The 22,714-nt window shown below is 58.1% G+C and overlaps 1 protein-coding gene across 5 annotated transcripts in view; it reads left to right on the top strand.

Moving 5' to 3' along the window:
• The first annotated feature begins 1,943 nt into the window (after positions 1–1,943).
• The window catches only part of CNTN2 (contactin 2), a 32,833-nt gene continuing 12,062 nt past the window's right edge, over positions 1,944–22,714 (top strand). Inside the window, exons 1-14 of one of the 5 annotated variants that reach the window (XM_045456297.1) lie at positions 1,944–2,227; positions 8,294–8,381; positions 11,404–11,565; positions 15,718–15,862; positions 16,000–16,175; positions 16,334–16,429; positions 16,817–17,026; positions 17,311–17,410; positions 18,619–18,794; positions 19,200–19,336; positions 19,795–19,924; positions 21,731–21,881; positions 22,007–22,134; positions 22,481–22,656. In XM_045456297.1, coding sequence (XP_045312253.1) covers positions 11,481–11,565; positions 15,718–15,862; positions 16,000–16,175; positions 16,334–16,429; positions 16,817–17,026; positions 17,311–17,410; positions 18,619–18,794; positions 19,200–19,336; positions 19,795–19,924; positions 21,731–21,881; positions 22,007–22,134; positions 22,481–22,656 — 1,710 coding nt within the window. In that variant the 5' untranslated portion in view covers positions 1,944–2,227; positions 8,294–8,381; positions 11,404–11,480. Of the gene's footprint in view, positions 2,228–7,813; positions 7,941–8,293; positions 8,382–9,394; positions 9,483–11,403; positions 11,566–15,717; positions 15,863–15,999; positions 16,176–16,333; positions 16,430–16,816; positions 17,027–17,310; positions 17,411–18,618; positions 18,795–19,199; positions 19,337–19,794; positions 19,925–21,730; positions 21,882–22,006; positions 22,135–22,480; positions 22,657–22,714 lie in introns of those variants that run through there. The other 4 variants (XR_006706971.1, XM_045456294.1, XM_045456295.1 and 1 more) reach the window with 4 other exon arrangements.

Below are 22,714 nucleotides of genomic sequence, written 5' to 3'. Positions count from 1 at the left end.
CAAGGATAGCTGTCTCAACCTAAAGCAATCTTTGCAAGCATTTCCAGACCCTTGGCCCCTGAGTCAGCCAATCCCCTGGCCCGTCAGCCCCACGGCCGCCGAGGTGCCAGCTCCTCTCTTGGCAGCCGTTTTCTGCCAGAGAGAACAGGAAGCCCTCCCTTCAGAGCCTGAGCTGACCTGGATAGCGTCAGGGGGCAAGGCTTACCTCAGAAGCTCAGGGCTGACATGCCAACCCTAGGGAGACAGACAGACAGACAGACAGACAAGGACAGTATGGGCAGAGGCGGGAAAGGGAAGGATGCAAGAAACATCTTGGATAAGAAGCACCATGAGATGGCCCTCCGTCAGGAACAAAGAAGACGGGCTCTTGGGCCGGGAAAGCCCCTTGGAGCGGAACAGAAGGACGGGAGGGGGGGAGCAGATGGGACCTGGGCAGGCATTCTGGCCTCGGAGTCTGGGCAGTAGAACCTCCCCCATTTTATGTCCCCTCATTGAGCCCAGGTCTGTCCTGAGCCCCCACGGCCCCCCTCCACTCCGGAGGACACGGAGCTGCGCTCCAGGCTGGACAGGTATGGCCGGCTCAAAGTCCGAGGCTGGCCTGGCCCTCCCAGCTGTTTCAGCATCTGGACCGCTCCCTGGTCTTGCCTATGTGAGCTGGACAGCAGGTGGAGCAGAGGGGCGAGTGAGACAACAGCCTGACAGCGCTGGAGGCTGCTGCAGATGGCCGTCCCTCCACCTCCAGGCCCCCGCCTTCCTGGGCACACCCCCCACGTGACAAGAACAGAGCAGAAGAGATGTGCCACTGACCTGGATGAGCACCTAGCGTCTCGGAGCTGGCAGGAAACTTGGCCGTCTTTAACCCCTTCAGATTACCAGTGAGGCTCAGAGAGGGCAGGACACTTAGCCAAGCACACACAGCCAATCAGTAGCAGAGCCCAGACTACCCTTCAGGCATTCAGACCCCCCACCCCCCCCATCCAGTGAGCTTTTCGTGACATCACACTGCTGGTTGGTTACAAACAGGCCTGGATCCATAAGTATTGATGTGGAAAGGTGTCCCAAATCTATTATATAGTTTAAAAATATTTTGCAAATCATGCTGTATTGTGCGATCCCGTTTTCATAAAGTAATACTAATAGCCCATGTAATTATATAGATGAAAATAATAAGCCTGGGGGCATGTAACTCAGATTTGTTAAGGGACTTTCACTATTTTAATTTTTCCTCACGTTTATTTATTTTTGAGACAGAGAGAGAGACAGACAGACACACAGAGACAGCACGAGCAGGGGAGGAGCAGACAGACAGGGAGACAGAATCCGAAGCAGGTTCCAGGCTCCGAGCTGTCAGCCCAGAGCCAGACGCGGAGCTCGAACCCGTGAACTGCGAGATCATGACCTGAGTGAGCCCAAGCTGAACGGCCCAACCGACTCAGCCCCCCAGGGGCCCCTTCACTATCTATTCTTGAATTTCCTCTAACGTTTGGCTATTTTGACAGAGCCCCGTTACTTTTATAAGCGAGGGGAACAATAAAGAACATAGGGTCGGGCAAAGGAGGATCCCCTCTACCCCACTTGCCCCGCACAGCAAGCTGGAGATTTCTGATTTGGATGTCTTCCCGCAGCCCAGCGAGGGACTTCTGGGGGAAGCAAAGAGCTGGCCTCCGCGGGTGTCCAAGGTTTGAGGGGCAAGAGCCACTCTCTCTGCCCTCCCCACCGCACCCGTCTCGGCCCCTTCAGCTCTGCGCTGGGCAGCGATGGGGGGCAGGGGCCGGCTGGCCAGACAGCGCCCCGCGGCCAGGCGGCCCATGCATTATGGAAGACGCGGGCGCCCTGGCTTGCTCCCTGGTCCTTAAATGACAGCAAATGAGGTAAAGCCAGAAGGGTGGGGACGGGAAGGGGGTGGGAGGGGGGCAGAAGGAAGCCATCTCCAGGGCCCCCGAGCGTTGGCTGAGGACCGGAGCCAGCCAGTGAGCGGAGCCTGGGAGAGGGAGGAGCACATCTTGATGCAGAGATGCTGCAGTGGCTCCGGGCGCGCACACACACAAGCGCCCTCGCCCGCCACCGCCACCGCGGCCGCCACCGCCGCACCAGGACAGCAGCGAGCGGCTGAGGCGAGCCGGGGAGGAGAGGAGGGCGGCCCAAGGGGCCGGCGGCCTGCCCGGCTCTGGCTCACCGCCCCGGGCAGCATCCACCTGCCCCAGCCAACACCCTTCTTCCACCCCAGGTAGGTGCCAACCGCTTTTGTCTCCTCCAGCCTGGGGGGGTGGGGGGGGGGAGGCTTCCCGGTGCTCCCGGGGCAGGGGCTGCAGCTCAGATTCCTTGCAACTTGGGAGGGGGCAGGGGCAGAGCAGGAGCCCCAGCCGGCTGGGGGGCCCCTCTGACTTCTCACCCCAGCCCCTTGGTGGCCACCGGACAGGAGGTCCCCTCCACCCTGTCTACGTGGGTGGCATCCTACAGGGCCCTGGCAGGCCGAGCCTGGCCGGGAGGCTGGACCCCAGCGGTGTCGAAGAATTTCAGCCTGTAGCAACACCTGCCTACGGAGAGGGCAGCGGCCCCGGGGCCTGCCCGGGGCCCGGGTCCAGGGCCAGATAGTCGACGAGGCCAAGCCCCAGACTCCGGCCTTCCCCCCAGAAGTCCCGGGGTGAAATGGAGCCTGACTGCCCAGACTTGAGGTGGCCCTGAGCGTGCCTCTGCAGGGTGACCTCTTTGCAAAGTGTTGCTTCAGTTAGAAGGGGAGGCTGTGGAAGAGAGCGGGGAGAGTGGAACTCAAGTTTGGGCAGAGGCCTGTCCAGGAGCCGGGACTTAGGGAGGAGAAACCGAGGCAAGTCACATCCCAAAGGGTGAGAAGCCTGGACCACCGGGGCTGAAATTCCTTTTCTTCCCTCCCCCCCTCCCCACACCAATCTTCTTTTCCTCAGATCCCTCCCCTCCTCCTCACTGGTGGGAGGGAAGGGTTGGAATCAAGTTTGGCTTTCACTCAGGGAAAGGGTAGAAGGGGAGAGGGCTCAGTTTAGGGGGTCTGGAAAGAGAGGGCTCAGTTTAGGGGGGCCGGAAAGAGAGGGCAATCCTGCCCAGCACCATGGGGCTTACACCACCCATCGGAGGTCGGGGAAGCAGCCCCAGCCAGTGTCCAGGGCTGAATACTGTTGCCTTTTCCAGAAAGGATTCCCACATATGGGAAACAAGAAAGGGGGCAGGTGACACAGTGCCTGTGGAAGGGGACAGTCCTGGTGTTACATGGGGACAAAGCTGGGACCCTGTAGCTGCACACCACTGGGGCTGAGCCTGAGTCCCAGGAGGAAAAGCTGTCAGTCAAGGTTGTCTGGGGGTGTGGGAATCCAGGCAGACTGAGGTGGGGTCGCCCCTTGAGAAGAGCAGGTTGTCCGGGGCCCCAAAGTACCTGCCCTTAACATTCCCCCCTCTCTGTGACCAGTCAGACCCTACTGCCCTTCCTTTCAGCCTGACCACCCCCCCCAACCCCCCCCCAACACCTCCCTGCCCCCAACTCCCTTCCCAGCCCAGACAGCATCCTTTTCCCTCTGTTCAGAGCGGGTCTGAGAGGCCCAAATAACCCAATCCCCTCAATGAACTCCTGATCTCCTTCTGGGCAGCAGCCCCAACCTCACCTCCCAACCCTCTGGCCCGAGAGACCCTCTGTCCACTTAGCCTCCCATTCCCACTCAGAGAGACCAGGGAGACCACTGGAGATCAAGGGCAGCAGTGGGCCACCTGTGGGAGAGGCTGATGGGACCCCAGCTCCTGGGGGTGGAGCAGGGAAATGGTGCCCTGACCTCTGACCTTGGGAGGAGGGAGTTCTGCCCCCCCCCCCCCCAGAAGGCAACAGCCAAGCCTCTCCCCAGGGTGCCTCATCAGTTAACCCCTTTCTAGCCAGGCTGCAAAATCACTCAAGCAAGGCTTTTGCCACGAGGTCAAAGTTATTCCTAATTTCCCATGGGATCTGTTAGGAGACCTCAGCCAGCAAGAGGGAGACGGGAGGCGAGACGGATGCGAAGGGGGCATCAAAGTCACCCAAGTTTCACCTGCCCTTCTGGTGAGGGAAGCAGAGGCAGGCGCACAGGGGAGATGGGTCCCGTGCTCTCTCCACCACTCTCTCACTTCCCATTCATCTTCTTCTACCCACTTGGCCATGCTCTTCCCTCACACTCCCTTCCCTGGCCAAGTTCACTCCTCCAGCCTCAGCCCTCAACCTACCTCCACACCATCGCCCCTGCCAGGTTTCACGACTTGTGCAACTCCACTCCAGCACCTTCTCTGTCAGCTGTTGTTCAACTAGAGACGCACGTAGGATGGGCCTCTGTGTTCAATGGGATGCTTGTACATATGGTCTCTGACTGACCAAACTTAGTCCTCAGGAGCGAGCACACAGAAGGGGGTGCCCTCAAGGCATCCTCTCTGACTCTGAGGCCATGAGGGAAGCAATACGTTTGGCGTGGGTTGAAGGAGGTATGTACGTGTCCTACCCCCGCCCCCAGAAACATCCTCAAGCCAAGTGGGTGTGAGAAAGCATATCTCAAAGACAATCTCTAAATCCTAGAGTGGGTGGAAGAGATTCCTAGGGCAGAACCAGGGGGTTGAACAAGAGGTGCGTGATACAAAGGGAAAGAAGGACCAGAGCAAAGGATATTCCAGTGAAGCAGGAAGGACTGAAGTTAGACTGCTCAAGGCGCCTCCTAACCAGGAAGAAGAGCCATGAGGAGGTAGGGCAATGTCCTCTCCAGTGACTCTTAGGAGGCTCTGGGAACTGGGGTCTGGTCCACGGTCAGACAGTCCTGACCGGAGGTGGAGGTGGGGCCGGAGGGCCCCGTAAATTCCTTCTGGCCCCAGGTTATGCTCTTTCAAATGGTAACAAGGGGATGGTTCTTTTTCATTCCCTCCTGCAGACCAGTCACCTCTCATTTTTCTGAACCACCCTAATCTGGACCAACCTCCCCCACTCACCTCGCAGGCGGTGGTAGGGGGGAGGGCGAGCGGGTTGCTAACCTGGAACATCCATGGGAGTTTCCATGGGTTCTGTGCCCTGAGGGTAATCATCTTGGAGTAAAGAAATTCTTCCTTTGGTTTCATGAGTTCTCTTCCTACAAAATGAGCCCATGTTTCCAGTTTCCCCTAAAGAGGATGCAAAGGATGCAAAGGGAAGATGTGATGTCCTCCCCCCAAGCTGACCACGTTCCATCCCAGGACAGGCCCAGGCACACCTCAGCATGCTTCTCATCTAATGAGCACCCCCTCAGCCCATCCCTCCACACCCCACCCCCCCCTCACCCATCTGGATACAGGAACAGGCTGGGTCTCCTCCGGCTCCAGCCCACATCCTCTCAATGCCTGCCGGCCTCCTAGATCACTAGGCCCCCCATCCCGCCTCTGGCTGGAGGGCAGCCTTCCTGCAGCGAAGCCCAGGAGGCACAGTTAATCTGGGGCCCAGAGCGGAAACTAGCCTGTGGGGAGGAAGGGGTTTGAACCCACCCCCACCAGGCTTGGCTCTGAAGCAGCCTGCAGGGAAGTTAGGAAAGTGTCAGGGAATTGGGAGTGGGGGGTGAGTCTCTTCTCTGCAGAGATCAGGGGACATATGGAAATTGGGCTGCTCATTTCTTCCTAATGTGGTTCTCCAGAACCGAGTGGAAACACTCATCCTTACTCCTGGCCTCTCAGAAAGGGATGGTCCTTCCAAAGCCTTCACTCAATCTGCCCCACTCCACGCTGGCAGGCAAGTGGGGAAAACTTGGGTCTGGGTACGGCTTGCCCCTTATCCTGAGCTCCTCCCAGGAGGACGCAGGGCTCCCCTTTCTGTCCACTCCCCACTTTGAGGAGTCTCTCCGGTGGAGAAGGCCAGGGCAGGAGCGCCAGAGAATCCAGGTGGCAGATGAAGGGGACGAGGGGCCAGACTCTCGTTGTAGGAAGCTCAGACAAATGTTAGCCTGGGGTCACAGCTCTCCCCAGAGGGAACAGGCTGGGGCCTCAGAACCAGCTGCTAGTACCAAGAACCTGCAGAGAAAACTGAGGGGTGGAAAGGGAGGGAGCACACACAGAGGGGCCTGGGGAGAGACCCCGCTCCCCTGTCCCCACCCAGTCCCTGTCCCCCCCTGGGAACTGAGGAGGCCCCTATCCTACCAAAATCCGTCCTAAGGACCTCCTCCAGCTCAGGGCACCAGCCTTTCCCACCACAGCCCTCCTGACCCACCTGGCATGTGGCCCCACCAGGTCACTGCAGACACCTGTCCCTCCAGAGAGGTGTGGAGTGTTTCAGAACTTCCTGGAGGACAATGGTCCTGTCCCAGGTGGCAGTTCCCTTCCCAGGCAGAGTCCCGCTCCCATCCTGGACCCCGCAGGCAGGAGCTGGGGGTGGTTGAGGAGAGGTACCAGCTGGGAGTACCGGCTCAGGTGCTCTCTTGAGCACATGCTATCTGGATGTGACTCTGGGTGCCCTCATCTGGGGTGGCCTACTTGCTGGGGCTCCCCTGAGCCTGCTGCCCCCTGTGGGGCAGAGGGGAAGAGGGTACCAGCCCAGGGAGACTGTGGGAGTCTGTCAGTGTCCTGAACACTTGCGAGCGCAGCCCGAATGTCATGACTGTGTGGGAGCGAGTCTGACTCAGGCAGAGTCTAGGGACACGTGTGCTGGAGCCCGTGCTGGAGGTTCTGTGAGGACTGTCCGTGGTAAGATCCGATCTCTTCTGAGTACTTACTATGGGCCGGGAATGCTGCTGACCTCCCAAGGGTCCCTGCTTAAGCCCATTTTGCAGAGGAAGACTGAGGCTTGGAGGGGTTAAGTAATGAATGTTAGAGCTAGGGTTCTACTAGTTAGTTAAATACTAGGGTTTCACTGGTTAGTAAGGGCCAGGCCGGTTGGCAGTGTTAACCACCGTACTGAGCTGCAGGACAGAGGAGGGCAGGGACCTGAAGGGCTTCTGCAGTGCTTGTTGGCTCATAAGTCACTTAGTCTCTGCCCTCAACTGGGCTCCAAACTCCCCCTTCCCCACCACCACCCATATAAAAGTCGCCAAATCCCTCAACACTTAAATCTCCATTATCCAGGGGGAAAGAGAGGCAGAGTCAGGGCCAGGATCTGGGGGTCCCAAGGTGTAGCATTTAGACAGAGTGTAGATTTCATTTTCTGACTGGTTCTGTGCAGGGGTCCTCAGCTCAGAAAACCCTGTCATGTGCCAGAGTCCTACTCACAGCCTTCCTTCTTGTCACTGTCCCCCAGGCCCTTTGTCTCTCCACACCCAGCAATTCAGCCTGCCTCCTTTGTGCCCCTGAACCCCCAAGCAGTCCATTCCCCCATGTGCCGGTGCTTCACGGGACCAGCCCCTGATGGTGACAGCCTGTGCCCGCCTGTGCCAGCCCATGCCCGCCGGTGCCAGCCTGCACCCCTGCACCAGGGCAGCTGGCCTGGGCCAGGCTTGGCTGGCTCAGGGCTCCAAGGGCCGGCTCCGGGCCTGGCATAGCTCCACTCCTGCCTTGCTCCTGACAAAAAGGCACCCTCCACCCTGGGCATTCTAGAATGTGCCATAGGGCAGATGGTATAGGGAGACAACTGGGTCACACTTAGTGGGTCAGAAGGTTCTGCAAAAGGCAGTGTTTTCATTACTTTCTCACCAGTGCTTAGCACAGTGCCTGGTGTGTGTGACCCAGGCTGTGTGTGTGTGTGTGTGTGTGTGTGTGTGTTCGCACAAGGCCTTGGCACTCAGCGGAGCTCAAGGTACATCTGATTGGGCTGACTGGTCTCTAGTGCTCCCCAAAGGCCACTCCAGGAGCACACCGATCCCAACCCCTCCCCAACCCCTGTCTCCTGAGCCTACAGGTCTCAGTCCCCAGAGGGTGCCCAGGGCCCTTTAGCCCAAGGTGACTGATAAAAGTCTGGATTAAACTAAACTGTGCAATGAGCAGTGGGATTGTGTTATTCATGATGTATGCCTATGGTAATTGATAACAGATATTCTGACCACTGCGGGTGACGAGTGCTCCAGGGGGAGTGATCCTCCTGGTGGATCACAGAGAAACAAGGCAGGAACTGGGTCATCAAGCCCTGTGCTGGGTGGGGACACACACTCACACACACACACACACACACACACACACACACACAGACGAGACATAACCCATAAACAGACACAGACACGTGCATATACACAGAGACATAAAGACCAGACCACACATATACGCAGGGGCATATAGACAGACACAGCATATGGAGGCAAATAAACGTCACATACATGCATGCGCGCGCGTGCACACACACACGCACACACACACTCACACTCTCTCTCTCCAGCACTGCTGGTGGGCACCTGCCCCGAAGTCTCCAGCCCCAGCCCCAGCTCCCTGGTCATCTGTTTCTGCTTTGCTCTGGCACACTCAGGGTAAGTGCCTGGAGCCGAAGCTCCTCCCCGAGTCCGCACCCTGCCCCCTCACTGAGCTCCCAGGACTGGCAGGCAGACAAAGGGCAGGAAGCAAACAATGATTGAGCACCTTCTCTGAGCCAGACTTCAGGACGTGGTGCGGGAGCACCACCAGGCGTTTTCAAACTTTTTGGAGCTGCAGAACCCTCTGTTTAAAGGGAACTTCCAGGAGGTGAAGCAGATTCCAGAGGAGCTGCTCTGGCTAAGTGGGGAAGGGATCTGGAGCCCTATTCTCCTCTCTCCCTTCCCCCAGCCAAACCGTGGCCCCAAGACAAGTCCAAATAGCCAGAGACTTCCTGCAGGGCGCGCCATTGCCTCACAGAACATTCTGGAACAGCCCCGTAAAATAAGTGTTCCGTGGAGAAACCGGCCCTTCCACCAGGAGTAACTTGTCCAGGCTCACAAAGCTGTGAGGAGACAAAGCAATATCACTGGCTCCTGCCTGTGGATTCCAAAGCCTGCGATGGCTCACAGTGCCCCAGGGGCTCCCCGTCAGGAGGACAGCTCCCTGCGTTTGTACAGTATCCAGAGCCATACTTCTAGATTCTTCCATGACTAAACACCCTGCTGACCCTAGAGACCCGAGGCTCTGTGTGTGTGTGTGTGTGTGTGTGTAAAGATACATGAGTGTGTATGTGAAGACGTGTGGGGAAGGGAGTGGGAGTGTGTCAAGTGTGTAAAAGTGTATGAGGCAGTATGTGACACTAAGAGGCAGAGTGTGTGTGCACATGTGAGAGTGTGTGAGACAGGGTGTGAGCGAACACATGAGAGAGAGTGTGAGGGCGTGTGTGGGTGTGCCCCCGGGCCTGCCCTTGGGGGGGCACTGAAAACTGGTGCAACGGGGATGGGCTCTCTGGTGAGCTCGCTGTGTGAGTGTGCCTGTGCGACCTCGTGCGTCCACTGGCCGCAGGAGGATATAGCCCAGCTGTTCTCCACCAGTTGAACGGGACACACAAGTGACAGGGCGCTTTGCTAGGCACCGGGAACACCGAGATGAAGAAGCCGGTGCCTGCCCTGGGGGAGCTCACAAACTTCTAATCGGAGGCAGACACCCCTCCACAGGTGGGCTCCAAGGGTCTAGTCAAGAGCAGAGCTGACATCTAACCATGTGCACACGTGGGGGCATCCGAGGGGCTTCCCGGCAAGGGCAGAATTGCTGGGTTCAAGTCCGGAAGTGAAAGTGGCAAGGACAGAGAAGGGTGCATGGTCGGGGAGAGGTGGCACCTGGTGGCTTCCCCACAAAGGGAAGTGGATGTGAGGCCGGGGTTGGGGCCGAGGAGGGAGTGCCACGTGTTGAAACACCACTCCCTACCTCCACCCCCACCGACAGACACCCAGCTCTCAGCCCGTGGCCTCCCTGCCAACCCTCCCCCCTGCCCCAAACCCAGGGCCGGTTCCCTCTCTCCCCTCTCCCAGCTCCTTCAGGAGACAGCTCTAGCTGTTCAGGAGGCAGAGAAAGGATGTGGGTGGCCAGATGTTGAAATTTAAAAGGGTTTGGGAGCCCTTTCTTTCCAAAGGAATAGAAGTGAGACAGAGAGATCCTGAACTTGGCATTGGTCTTCAGACCTTGCCCTGGTCCCCGGGAGCCCGTAGCCTGCCTTCTTCCCCCGACCTCCCCCACCCCCATCCAGGGGACAGCATTCCAGCGGCCACCCTGCACTCTCAGTCGGGCAGCATTGCAGTCTCAGAGCTACAAGGGACCTTAGAGCACCCATTTTACAGATGAGGACACTCGGACCCAGAGATGGTGTGGGTCTTGCCGCCAGGTAGTGGAAGATGCCCCCAGCCAGGCTGTCCCCTAGCCCCAGTCCCCTCCTCCTCCTCCTCCTCCTCCTCCTCCTCGGGATTCTAGAAAGCCACAGGGCAGAGAAGTAGAATGTGCATCTGGGTTACCCGCTCCCTGGAGCAGCTCTGACAGGGAGCCCTGGGGGCCCAGTGACCCAGTCTCCCGCTATAACCAGAAAGCAGACCCCTGAGATTCCACACTTCCCACCCAGACCTCAGAATGTCAGCCTGGAGATGGGGAGCAGACGGAAAGGCTGGCCCTGCCCGCCCGTCTCAGGATGAGGCCCCATCTCCCCTGTTGATGGAGGGGGAGCTCTGACTTGCTCTGGGTGCTCCCCCCCCCCGGAACAGTTTTAACCCTCTGGGAGCTGCAGTAACCCTTTCATCCCAGAAGGCCTGTGGGGGCCCATTAGCCCACCTAGTTAGGGAGAACTGCTGATGGGGGCCAAGGTCATGGCTTCATGGTACACACAACATAAGTGCCTCACCCGGGGACCCAGGTGAGAGGGTGGGAATGAACCAGTCGCTGCTAGAAAAACAAGGAAGGGGGTGTCTGGGGGGCTCAGCGGGCCAAGAGTCTGAGTCTGACTCTTGGTTTCGGCTCAGGTCACGATCTCATGGTTCGTGTAATCAAGCCCCACATCAGGCTCTGCGCTGACAGCTTTCTCTCTCTCTCTCTCTCTCTCTCTCTCTCTCAAAATAAATTTAAAAACATTCAAAAAATAAAACAAAGAAGGCTCCAGAGGGGCTTATCGCCCCCTACCTAGGCAGCTCAGGGGGCAGGGGCTGGGGAAATTGGGCCCCAAATGCTGGAAGGTGTTCCCCACCCCCACCCCCAGGCCCCGCCCTGTTGTCTTCCGGACCCCACAACAAGAGCTCTTATGGGGTGAGGGGCAGCTGGGTTCTCGCCTCCCAATTAGCCACTGATTTCACTTCCTGAGCCAACCCCTGCCGGCTGCAGGGGAGGTGGGGGGAGGGCATATACCGGGCAGAGCCAGACTCCCAGGGGGCCAGTAGTAGGCACTCAGTCTGGGAAGAGCTCCTTGCTAACAGCCAAGCCCCTTCCCCCTCCCTCCCTCCCCCCCCCAACCCTGGGGAGGATGAATGCAATTCCAGGCCGGGGTGAAAACAGTGCAGACCCAGGAGGCAGGAGGGGCGCTCCCCGACTCAGAGGCCTCCCCATCCTCTGCCTCCCCAGGTCCTTCTCAGCCTCCAGCTGGACTCTCCCCTCCCCGAGCTGAGGATCCCCTCCTCAGCTCCCCATCTCTGCCCAGAATGCTCACCATGGGGACACCCACCAGGAGGAAGTCACATCTGCTGCTGCTGCTGCTAGTCACTGTGGCCCTTGTCTCCTCTCCAGGTAAGAGGCCTCATCTGGGCTCCAAAGTCCAGCAGGGTGATCATCTCGTTATATCACTGCTATTATTGTAGCGATGACTTCAGAAATTACTGACCCTGCGTTGCCGCGGCACTTCGATTTCTGAGGCCCCCTTCCTTTGCTTAAATGTCCCCATTTGTGGATCTTACCTTCCCCCTGAGGTTAGAAGGAATGAGTCTCGCCATAATGTAGGTGGAAGAAGCAGGATCCAGAGAGGGTAAGCGGCTTGCCCTGGGCCCACACAGCAAGATCACGGCACATCTGGATCTCCGTGGTATCAGCCCGGAGCCGCTGCCTCTGAGGAGTCGCGCTGTCCAATATGGTAGCCACATGAAACTATTAGACTGGGATTAAATTAAAATTTAAAATGAGTCCTTCGGTTATACGAGCCACATATTGGATAGCACAGATTATAGAACGTTTCCATCATCACAGAAAGTTCTATTGGATGGCACTGCTGCTCTAGCATCCTCTGACTTGAGGAGATGGGGATCAGTACCACGAACCTCTAGGAGGGCTCCCCAGGGCCGCGCTGCAGGCTGGCCAATGGACCTAGTGTGGAACAGGATGTGAGGAGAAATGAGGCACAGCAGGGGGGTGGCCTTTTGCCCAAAGGGACCCAAGCAAAGGATCCCATGCCAAGGGTGCTGCAAGGCAGGGAGAGGGGAGGAGGGGGGCTGGCAGAAGAGGGCAGTGTGGGCCCAGATCCCACTCTGGAGAGTGTGCCAAGAAGGAGGTACCAGAGACCAAGCCTGTCCAAGAGCTGGAGGGAGGTCCCCTGGCCCCTGGGGCTGCACGGAGGGACCTGCTGAGACCACCGCTTGGCCTCTCTGTCCTGACCCCCAGCCCAGATCAATAGACGCTTCTTTTCTCCTTAAAGGCCCCCATGGGAGAAAGAGGACCCATCCCCCCCCACCCTTCCGGAGTTGTAGCAGCCTCTGACTCCCCACCCCAAACCCCCTGCAAGGCCGCAGCCAGCACGTTCTAGGTCCTCTGTCTCATCAGGGGAGGACGCCACTGGCACACTTTCAGACGTTCTCATTCCGTCCTAACTGCCTCCCAGTCCTGCACCCAAGTCAGTGAGGCTGCTAGGAGATAAAGCTGACCCAGAGGCTGGAGGGGGCCTCCCAGCAACCCCACTCTCAGGCCTAGCTACCTGTGCCCGGGGCCCACCAGGCCAGAGGAGCTGCTGGCGTGGGGAGTCCAGGCTGCGCAGAACAGGGGACAGCCACCCCAGAGAGAGCAGTGGAGGGGAGCCTGGGGTCCTCAGCACTGCCCTCCCTCGGGAAAGAGTGCCGGGACCTCGGCATCTGAGGCAGGTGGTGTGGGCAGCTGAAGGGCTCCCAGACCCAGAGAAGCAGGAAAGCCCAAGGAGAGGGGACCTGGTCTGCCACACCCACGAGCTCCAGAGACACGAGTGGAACACCCCATCGCCTGTTCTCAGTCCTCCCAGAAAGGTGTCTCGGCTCTGGGCTCACCTGGCTAAGCTGCCCTGGAGAAGCAGCCTTGGGTCCCTGGCACCCCGACAAGGAAAGGCAGTGAGGAAGCCCCCCCCACATTCTCATCTATCCGGCCCCTTCTACAAGCTTCCCGATGCCCATGTTCACGGGGGACGGGCGGGGGAGGGGGGTGCAGCGTTGCCAGAACAGGGAATCAGAGAAGAGAGAATCAGAGAGGATGAGGGACAGGGGCAGCAAGGAGGGGTGGCCTTGTGTGGGTGGGTGTGAGCGCAGCCTCAGAGGAAGGTGTGGGGTGAACGAGGCTGTGTTTGTGGATGTTTCAGAGGGTGGCAATGTCAGCGGGTTGTTGTGTGGACCGGGTGCGACATCTGGGGGGATGACGAATGCGCGTGGAAAGCCTCACAGCAAGTGTGATGGCTCTCGACCCCAGCTGCCCTTCCGAGTGCCCGCGACGCGCTGTGATTCGGCACCTCTGGGATGGGCCAGAGCCTCTGATGGTTCCGATGGGGAAGCAGGGTCAAGAATCACAGACACCGTGGTTAAGGATGGCTGGCTGTGGGTGAGGCTGGCCAGGGTCCAGATCCATGGATCTGCTCCTTCTCGCTGTGTGATTTGGAGAAGTTATTTAACTTTCCTAAACCTCAGTTTCCACATTAGTTAAATAAGGAAGTGGCAATAGCTGTCTTGTAAAGAGGTTATGCGCAAGAAATATGGAGCGTGGGATCCGATACAGAGCAAGCACTCGATAAAGAGCACCTGCTTTTATTATTATGGGTATATGGATATATACACATAAGCACATATATATACGTGTGTAGCCAGATGCGCATGGGAACACGTATCTGTCTACTGGAGTAGCTTAGAGAGGTATGTGTGTATATGGGATGTGTGTGTGCGTGTGAGGAAGGGTGTGCAGGTGAGAGGTGTGGAAATGTACATATGTGGATGAGGGTGTGGACATGGCTGAGTGCAGAGGACAAAGCTTTTTCGGGAAGAAAGCCAGTCTTAAAGCATCAGTGTGCCCCAGGCCCATTCAGCCACCCCCTGCCATGCCCGCAGAGCTGCTGGAAGCTGCTATGATATAAGGTGGTTCCCAGCAGCCTAGCTGCCCCGTCACCCCTCCTTTCCCTCCCATCCTGGCAGCCCCAGCTGGGGCAGGGGTCCCTCCCCTCCACCACCATCATTAACTTGGGATTAAGCTGGGCTCTCCAACTGAGATGCTGCGGGCGCCATAGCTGCCTCCAAGGCCCCGGGGCAGCAGGGAGGGATAGTGATGGGTGGTGGGGAGGAAGGGGGGGGGGTGCCATTTCAGGGAGCCCTGCCTCCTTCCTCATTCTGAGAGCTGCTTAACAGCTGCCCTCATTCCCCAGGGGCCAGGGCTGGGCCTCAGCTGTGGCACGGGGGTGCACCCCCCCCCACCCCTGGAACAGGGCTGACAGCTGGATGCGCTGGGACAGGAGGCACTAATTGGTTAATGGGGATCCCAGCCCCCACGACCCACCAAGGAGGGCCTGAAATCAGCTGGATTGTGGGGTAGGAGCCAATTAGGGGTGGCCTGGCCCCTGCCTGATACCACAAAGGCAAAGCATGGCTGGCCCCATGAGTCAGCAAAGAGAGCCCACTCCCCACCCCTGTGGGAAGGAAGACAGGTGTGAAACACCGGCCTCTGTGCCTCAGTGTCCCCTGCCCTGGTGCATAAAGAAAGAGGCATCCGCCCTGGGAAGGGGCCAGGCATGAAAACTTCATTTGCTCAGCAGATTCAGGAGGCCAGGATCTAGACCCGCGTGTGCCACAGACTTGCTTTGTGGCCATGAACAAGTCATTCCCTTTTCTGGGCCTTTCTTTCTTGAATTATCACACTGCACTCCTAGAAAAATGCCCCCAAAGCAACCTGCACCCCCTCCACCACCATGAAGCCTTCCTTCTCCCCCTAAACTCCCCCTACCCCATGGCTTGGGTCCAGCAGACATTTTCAGAGCACACACCCTGTGCCAGACTGAACCCTCCTCCAGACCCTGGGAGGTGAGTTCGCATTCTTTCCATTTCACAGGTCATGATGTTGAGGCTCAGAAGGGGTCTGTAACAGCTAATAAGGGGCCAAGAGCCAGATCACTGGCTGGAAGGGACATTAGGCTTCAGGGACGCACATTCTCTCTCCGCCTCCTTAACCAGTGGTTTCCCATGCTTCTCACACCCTGCAGGCCAGCGGCTCCCACCCTGAGGTCCCCTGCATCTAGAGCTCCCACTGCTTTTATGGTTCTCACCACCTTGTCCCGTCCTTTAGTGTCTCCGTCCCCGGACTGCAGGTCCCTTGAGGAAGAGGGGCTGTGTCTTAGTCACCTTTGCCACACAGTCTAGCCCAGTGCCAGGTACACAGCAGGTGCTCAATACCTGAGTGTAGGATGGGTGATTGACTCAACTAACTTGGCCAGCCGGAACCTGCCCAACCAGCTGAAATCCAAGTTTTAATTAATTAAAATTAAGTAAAATTTAAAATTGGGTTCCTCAGCTGCACCAGCCACATTTCAAGGGCTTGACAGCAGGCGGCTGATGGCTACCGTATTGGTCAGGGCAGAAAACGGAACCTTCCATCATTGCAGAAAGTTCGACTGCACGGCACTGCCCTACTGGGCCCCAGGCCCTCAGGCCTCTGGTGCTGTTCCCTCACCTACAGCTTGGAGTTCGGCCCGGGGATCCCCGGCCACTTTTGGGCCAGTCTTTGAAGATCAGCCCCTCGGTCTGCTATTCCCGGAGGAATCCACTGAGGAGAAGGTGACGCTGGCGTGCCGTGCCCGGGCCAGCCCTCCAGCCACCTATAGGTGAGACCCCCACGGTGGGCGCCGGGGCGGGGGGGGGGGGCGCCCTGGGCAGCCGTGACGTTGTTCCTCGCACCAGCCCTGGCACCAGGCCGGGTCCAGCCACTCAGGGTGGTCTCCTCCTCTGCCCCTGCTTGCAGGTGGAAGATGAATGGTACCGAGATGAAGCTGGTGCCAGGTTCCCGCCACCAGCTGGTAGGGGGCAACCTGGTCATCATGAACCCCACCAAGGCACAGGACGCCGGCGTCTACCAGTGTCTGGCCTCCAACCCAGTGGGCACCATCGTCAGCAGGGAGGCTGTGCTCCGCTTCGGCTGTGAGACCCGCGGGGGTGCCAGGATGCTCCGGGGGAGGGGAATAGGGAGCTGGGGAAAGCGTCTAGAAAGGGCAGGAGACTGCTTCCCACGGAGGCTGGACTGGGGGAGGCCCCCAGGCTTGGAGGACGGTGCCCGAGCACCGGATCTTTATCTCCAGTTCTGCAGGAGTTCTCCAAGGAGGAGAGAGACCCAGTGAAAACCCACGAAGGCTGGGGGGTGATGTTGCCCTGTAACCCACCTGCCCACTACCCAGGTGAGTCGGGGCCCTGGCCCGAGGTTAGACAGAGGGCACAAGAGGGGCTTCGACCACTCAGCAGGGGAGGAAAAGGCAGTGAGTGACCCTTGGAAGCACCGATCCCTGGGTCCCCAACTCAAAATGATTTTGTGTCTGACTCAAAATGAGTCTGTCATTCGCTAGCTCTGTGCCCTGTCTCCTCCTTCAGACTGGGAGCACCCCAAGGGCAGGAGTAAAGTCACATCTTCCTTCTGGGTCTCCCCTCGGCGCCAGCTCCGAGCACGGGGCTCTCAGGACTAGGTCTAGAGATCCCCCCCCAGCATGCTGAGGGCCTCCCCCCACAGCTGCCCTGTCAGCCCAGAGCCCCGTGGTTTCCTCAACCCCCGCCCCCCACGTCCTATGCAGGCCTGTCCTACCGCTGGCTCCTCAACGAGTTCCCCAACTTCATCCCGACGGACGGGCGTCACTTCGTGTCGCAGACCACGGGGAACCTGTACATCGCCCGGACCAACGCCTCAGACCTGGGCAACTACTCCTGCCTGGCCACCAGCCACATGGACTTCTCCACCAAGAGCGTCTTCAGCAAGTTCGCTCAACTCAACCTGGCTGCTGAAGGTCAGGGTCGGTGGGCACGGCGGGGAGGAGAGAGCTGAAAGGATCAGCAGATATTGGGAGAGAGGGTTCTCCCCTAGAGGTGGCGAAGGATGGCTTGCGGATCCTGGGGTCTGGGGCCCGGACCCCTCGGTCCCCCGGGCTGCAAAGCCTCAGACCCTTGGCCAGGCCCCCAAGGGGAACCGAGGTCAAGAAGGAGTCGGCTCTGAGCTGTGCTGAGACCCTAAGCACGGGAGCCTCAAGCCCGCCTCATTTGCATCCGATCCGCAAACTCCCTCTCTTCCCAGACACCAGGCTCTTTGCACCCAGCATCAAGGCCAGGTTCCCGGCAGAGACCTACGCGCTGGTAGGACAGCAGGTCACCCTGGAGTGCTTCGCCTTTGGGAAGTGAGTGGCGGAGGAGGGAGGGAGCAGGCCAGGGCGCAGCGTGTCAGAGCCCCTCAGGGGCATGGGTGACCCCGGGGAGAGGGCAGGCGGGCTCTTTGTACCCTTCGCAGGGTCGAGCGGAGATCCCAGTGGGTGGTGACCACCACTCACTGAGCACTCTGTCTCTGAGTGGGGCGTCATGCACACCAGGGGCCTGACACATAGTGGGTCCTCCCAGCAATGTCTGCCAAGCTCAGGCCGCTTATGCAACACCCAGGCCGGAGGCAGGTAGCACTGGGTAGGCCCAGCCTGGCCTCCCGGGTTCAACCCCCAGCTCTGTCACTTGCTGGCTGGGAGACAGTGGGTAAACCCTTAACCTCTCTGTGCCTCTGTGTCCTTATTTGTACACGGTAATAATGGTAGTACCTATATGTGAAGTGCTTAGCACAGGGCCTGGCATTTAGCAAGTGTTCTATGGATGCCAAGAGTTATCTTTTTAACAATTGTGATAGAAATCCCTCTCTCCTAGAAAAAGGATTCACTGGAACAGGGCTAAGCAAATAGGAGGTGTTCAAATAGATGCCTGTAGAACAATTAATGTGATTTATACATTGGTCCCCTCTTCCCTTATATCTCCTGTGGTTACCCAGGATGCCCCCTGCTTTGAGAAAAGTTACTGGACTTCCAGAAAATTCATATTTAAAGCACATGGAAGGTTCATAACTGAACCCTTTAAGAGTCGCTGATACTCAGTCGTTTTAGTATTTACAGATTGCTAATGACCACGGCTCTCTTGAAATGCAGAGGCAAGGCCTTGTTGGGGAGAGGCGGGAGGGGACCCCCTCAAATCCCAGGCTACAGGCCACCGCTGAGGAGGGCAGTCCCAGAAGAGGCATGGTGGCCAGTGCAGGGTGGGGGTGGGGAGAGCAAGCCAGCTTCAGGGTACAGACCGCACGGAAGACCAAGTTCACGGGGGTCCCAATCGTTGCAGGAGAGAGGAGAGGAGAGAGGTGCCCTGCTTCTTGCCACTTTCCCACCTGTGCTCTGGGCCAGTCCGGAAGAGGCCCGTCCCTTCCCCCTTGCCTCTCTCCCTCTGTCCCCTCCCAGGCCCTTGTCCACACCCGCCACCTGCCCGGCACCTCAAGGGAGGATCTGTGTGTCAGAAGCTGCAGGCACAGGGGAGTCTACTTAGCACAGCAAACCCGCTCTGGCTCTGTCTTCCCCACCAGCCCTGTCCCTCAGATCAAGTGGCGTAAAGTGGACGGCTCCTTGTCCCCCCAGTGGGCCACAGCTGAGCCCACCCTGCAGATACCGAGCGTCGCCTTCGAGGATGAGGGCACCTATGAGTGTGAGGCGGAGAACTCCAAGGGCCGCGACACCGTCCAGGGCCGCATCATCGTGCAGGGTACAGGGCTGGGGCCCCCTGTCCCCCCGCCCTGCCTTCACTCTTATCATCCCTGAGGAAGCAGATCCAAAAGTCAGGGAGGGGACTGGGTGACCCCTTGCTTAAGCCTTCTTGCCCTAGGGTTGCACTGGGGGTGGGAAGAGAAGAAGCTAGGGCTTCAGGCAGGGTTGCGGGAAGCAATGGAAGGCTTTAGAATGATCTGAGTTGCTCAAACAGCCACTGGCACAGACACAAAGTGCCGGCTTTCTTCGGCCTGCTTCTCACACCCCCTAAAGCCCTTCCCGGGGTGCTGATGGCGCCCTCTGCTGTCCGTCACCGGAACTGCAGCCCTGCAATCCTGGTCCCCGGTGAGAGGGAGGCTCGTCCCAGCTCACCCCCAGCCTTTCTCTCCCTTGCTCCCCACAGCTCAGCCCGAGTGGCTCAAGGTGATCTCAGACATGGAGGCTGACATCGGTTCCAACCTCCGTTGGGGCTGTGCGGCGGCCGGCAAGCCCCGGCCCACGGTGCGCTGGCTGCGGAATGGGGAGCCTCTGGCCTCCCAGGTAGGAGCCCTGGGGCTTCCCCCACACCAACCGCCGTCCTCTGTTCACCTGGTCCCCTCGCCTTCTAGACTCCCCGCTCCCCACAACCCTGCTCCACCACTGGCAGCCTCTCTGGGACAATTAGGGCACCTTGGGTGGTCGGCTCCAGATTCACATGGCCACAGGCGGGTCAACCGGATGGAGGCCTGACTATCCAGAGACCTGGATCCAGGCACAACCCAGTCACAAAAATCACCGTGTGGTCCCAAGGAGGTCACCTCGTCCCTCTGGCTTCAGTGGGCTGACATACAGGGGGGCCTGGTGGATCTCAGTCCTAGGATTCCAGGAGGCCCTGAGATGACACAGGGCCTGTGAGCCCCTCGGCGGGCGAGGGGCGGCCTAGCATCTCTGCTGCACCTGCCCCTGCACCCTGGTCCTTCAGTGGCCCTGATGCCCCTACTCTGCCCCCTTCTGCACAGAACCGTGTAGAGGTGCTGGCTGGGGACCTGCGCTTCTCCAAGCTGAGTCTGGAAGACTCGGGCATGTACCAGTGCGTGGCAGAGAACAAGCACGGCACCATCTACGCCAGCGCGGAGCTGGCCGTGCAAGGTACAGGGCCCGGGGAGGCAGGGGACATCAGCAAGGACACATAGGCGGGGGCTAGAGGAGTTCTGAGTTCCAGCAGTTTCCTTTGTTTTTTTTTTTTTTAAAGTTTATTTATTTGGGGGGGGGGGTGGTGGGGAGGGAAGAGAGAGAGAGAATCGCAAGCAGGCCCCATGCTGTCAGCACAGAGCCCGATGTAGGGCTTGATTCTATGAACCGTGAGATCATGACCTGAGCCAAAACCAAGAGTCAGACGCTCAACTGACTGAGCCACCCAGGTGCCCCTGAGCTGCGGCATTTCTAAACACACAAACACGTGCTGGCGGCTTCCCTTAGTTTTCCAGCGTCATCTGAGTAGAAGACAGGGATTTAAGGAAGGAGACGAGACACTAGATTGAGAGCTTCCAGAAGACAGAGTCTCTTACTTGTTCCAGGTCTGGCACAGTTAAGGAAAGTGTTTGCTGCAGTGAAAAAGAGTGGCAAAAGTCATTGGAAACCGAGTCGATCTGATGTGTGTTTAAACCAGTCCCTTCGGCTGGTTTAATCTCTTTGGCAATGTAATCTCTTTGTGTCTCAGTTTCTTGATTTATAAAATGAGGGCCATAACAGTCCTGCCCTCACACTGCTGTTTAGAGGACTAAATGAGAAGAGGTAAAGCGCAAAGGACCTGGCCATCACATAACAGGTGCCCTGGAGATGCCAGCTGGTGCTAGGGTTCTTTGTTGTGTGACTTGAGCCCGTGGGGCCTCAGTTTTCTCATCTGCAAAATGGATGTAAGGATACCTGCCTCATCAAGTTGGAGTGAGCTGAACTATGACTCATTCATTTATTTGTTCGTGCAACCGTATTTATTCAACACCTCCCGAGGAGTGAACATGAATAAGGTCTCTTCCTTCAAGCATTTTACAATGCAGTGGAGACAGAGGGATGATCACAAAATCGAATAATTAAATAAAACGATTTTGGACAGCCATCAAAAACACAGTATAAAGAAAACCTAGGGGTGCCTGAGTGGCTCAGTCGGTTAAGTATCCGATTTCAGCTCAGGTCATGATCTCACGTTTCGTGCGTTCGAGCCCCACGTTAGGCTCTCTGCTGTCACCGCAGAGCCCCCCTTGGATCCTCTGTTCCCCTCTCTCTGCCCGTCCCTTACTCTCTTTCTCCCTCTAAAATAAATAAACATTTTTAAAAAATCTAGCAGAGTGGTAGGAGTGAGGTGGGCCCATTAGATGGCATGGTCAGGTGAGACCTCTTTGAGGAAGTCACGCATTTGGGGTGTGACCTGAGTGTTAACAAGGAGCCAGCCATGTGAAGATCTGAGGGATTTTTAAACAAAACGTATGGCAAGTGCAAAGGTCCTGGGGCAGGAAAAATCTTGGCATCCTCAAAGGGCAGAAAATGGCCCAGGCGATTGGAGCATGATAAATGAGGGAGAGCGGCGTGAGATGTGAGGGCACAGGCAGGGTCGTATTTGTGAGCCCTCGTTGGACTTCATCCTGAGTGCATGTTTAAGTTTTTTAAAAGACATGCCAGGCTGCTGGCTGGAGCAGGAGATTGTAGAAAGAAGGTGCAAAAACAGGAAGACCTCCGAGGGGGTTTTTCGATAGTTTGGCAGGGGACTTGGTGGCTTGGACCAGCGTGGTGGCAGTGGGGGTAGGGGTGACGGGAAGGGCTGGATCCTGGGTGTATTTTGGACTGGCCTTGGAGGGTAGGTAAAACGCTCAGCGTGCAGTCAGCTGACATCTTCATCAAGGGCAACGGGTACTGCTGTGATTCCCTGGGTGACTGCAGGGCACCCCCCTTTCCTTCTAGCACTGGCCCCCGACTTCAGGCTGAACCCCGTAAAGCGTCTGATCCCCGCGGCCCGCGGGGGAGAGATCGTTATCCCCTGCCAGCCCCGGGCGGCCCCGAAGGCTGTGGTGCTCTGGAGCAAAGGCACCGAGATTCTGGTCAACAGCAGCAGGTACAAACCCCACTCTACCCGCAGCAATTCCTGCCTCTCCTCGTCCACCACGAAGGCGAGTCCCCTTCCCGTGACGGCTGCAGTGTGACCCTAGGTTGGCCAGATCTGCTTTCTCCTTGCTGCAGAGTGACCGTAACTCCGGATGGCACCTTGATCATAAGAAACATCAGTCGATCAGATGAAGGCAAATACACCTGCTTTGCTGAGAATTTCATGGGCAAAGCCAACAGCACGGGCATTCTGTCTGTGCGAGGTGAGGGGTGTGGCTTGGAGGAGGGTGGGTGGCTCAGCCACCACAAGGTCCCAGTCCCTCCTCGACACCCTGCTCTTATGTTCCCACCTTCCTCTGGGTTTGGGTTTGGCTCGGAGGCTACCCCAGGATTGGACTTCATTTGGGACCACCTCCCCACCGCCATCCAGAATCTACTCCTGCCTCCCTTTCACACACTGGTGGGGCTGCTGGGAGGTCAAGATCCTGTTGGCCATGCTGCCTCTTCTCTCTCCTGGGGTTTAGGACACACCCTCTCACCTTGCCCCCCTGCCCCTGCCTGGGCCTCTTTCCTCCCCCATCCACCCCGGGGCCTTCTTTTGTTTGGCAGATGCAACCAAGATCACTTTGGCCCCCTCGAGTGCTGATGTCAACTTGGGGGACAGCCTGACCCTGCAGTGCCACGCCTCCCACGACCCCACCATGGACCTCACCTTCATCTGGACCCTGGATGACTTCCCCATCGACGTGGATAAGCCTGGGGGTCACTACCGGAGGGCCAGTGTGGTAAGGCCTGAGGCCAGACAACCCATGGCTCCTCCCTCCTTCTGGACAGAGGACCCAA

This window comes from Leopardus geoffroyi, chromosome C3 (genome assembly GCF_018350155.1).
Source record: "Leopardus geoffroyi isolate Oge1 chromosome C3, O.geoffroyi_Oge1_pat1.0, whole genome shotgun sequence".
Lineage (NCBI taxonomy): Eukaryota > Metazoa > Chordata > Mammalia > Carnivora > Felidae > Leopardus > Leopardus geoffroyi.
This window is presented reverse-complemented; position numbering and strand designations above follow the sequence as displayed.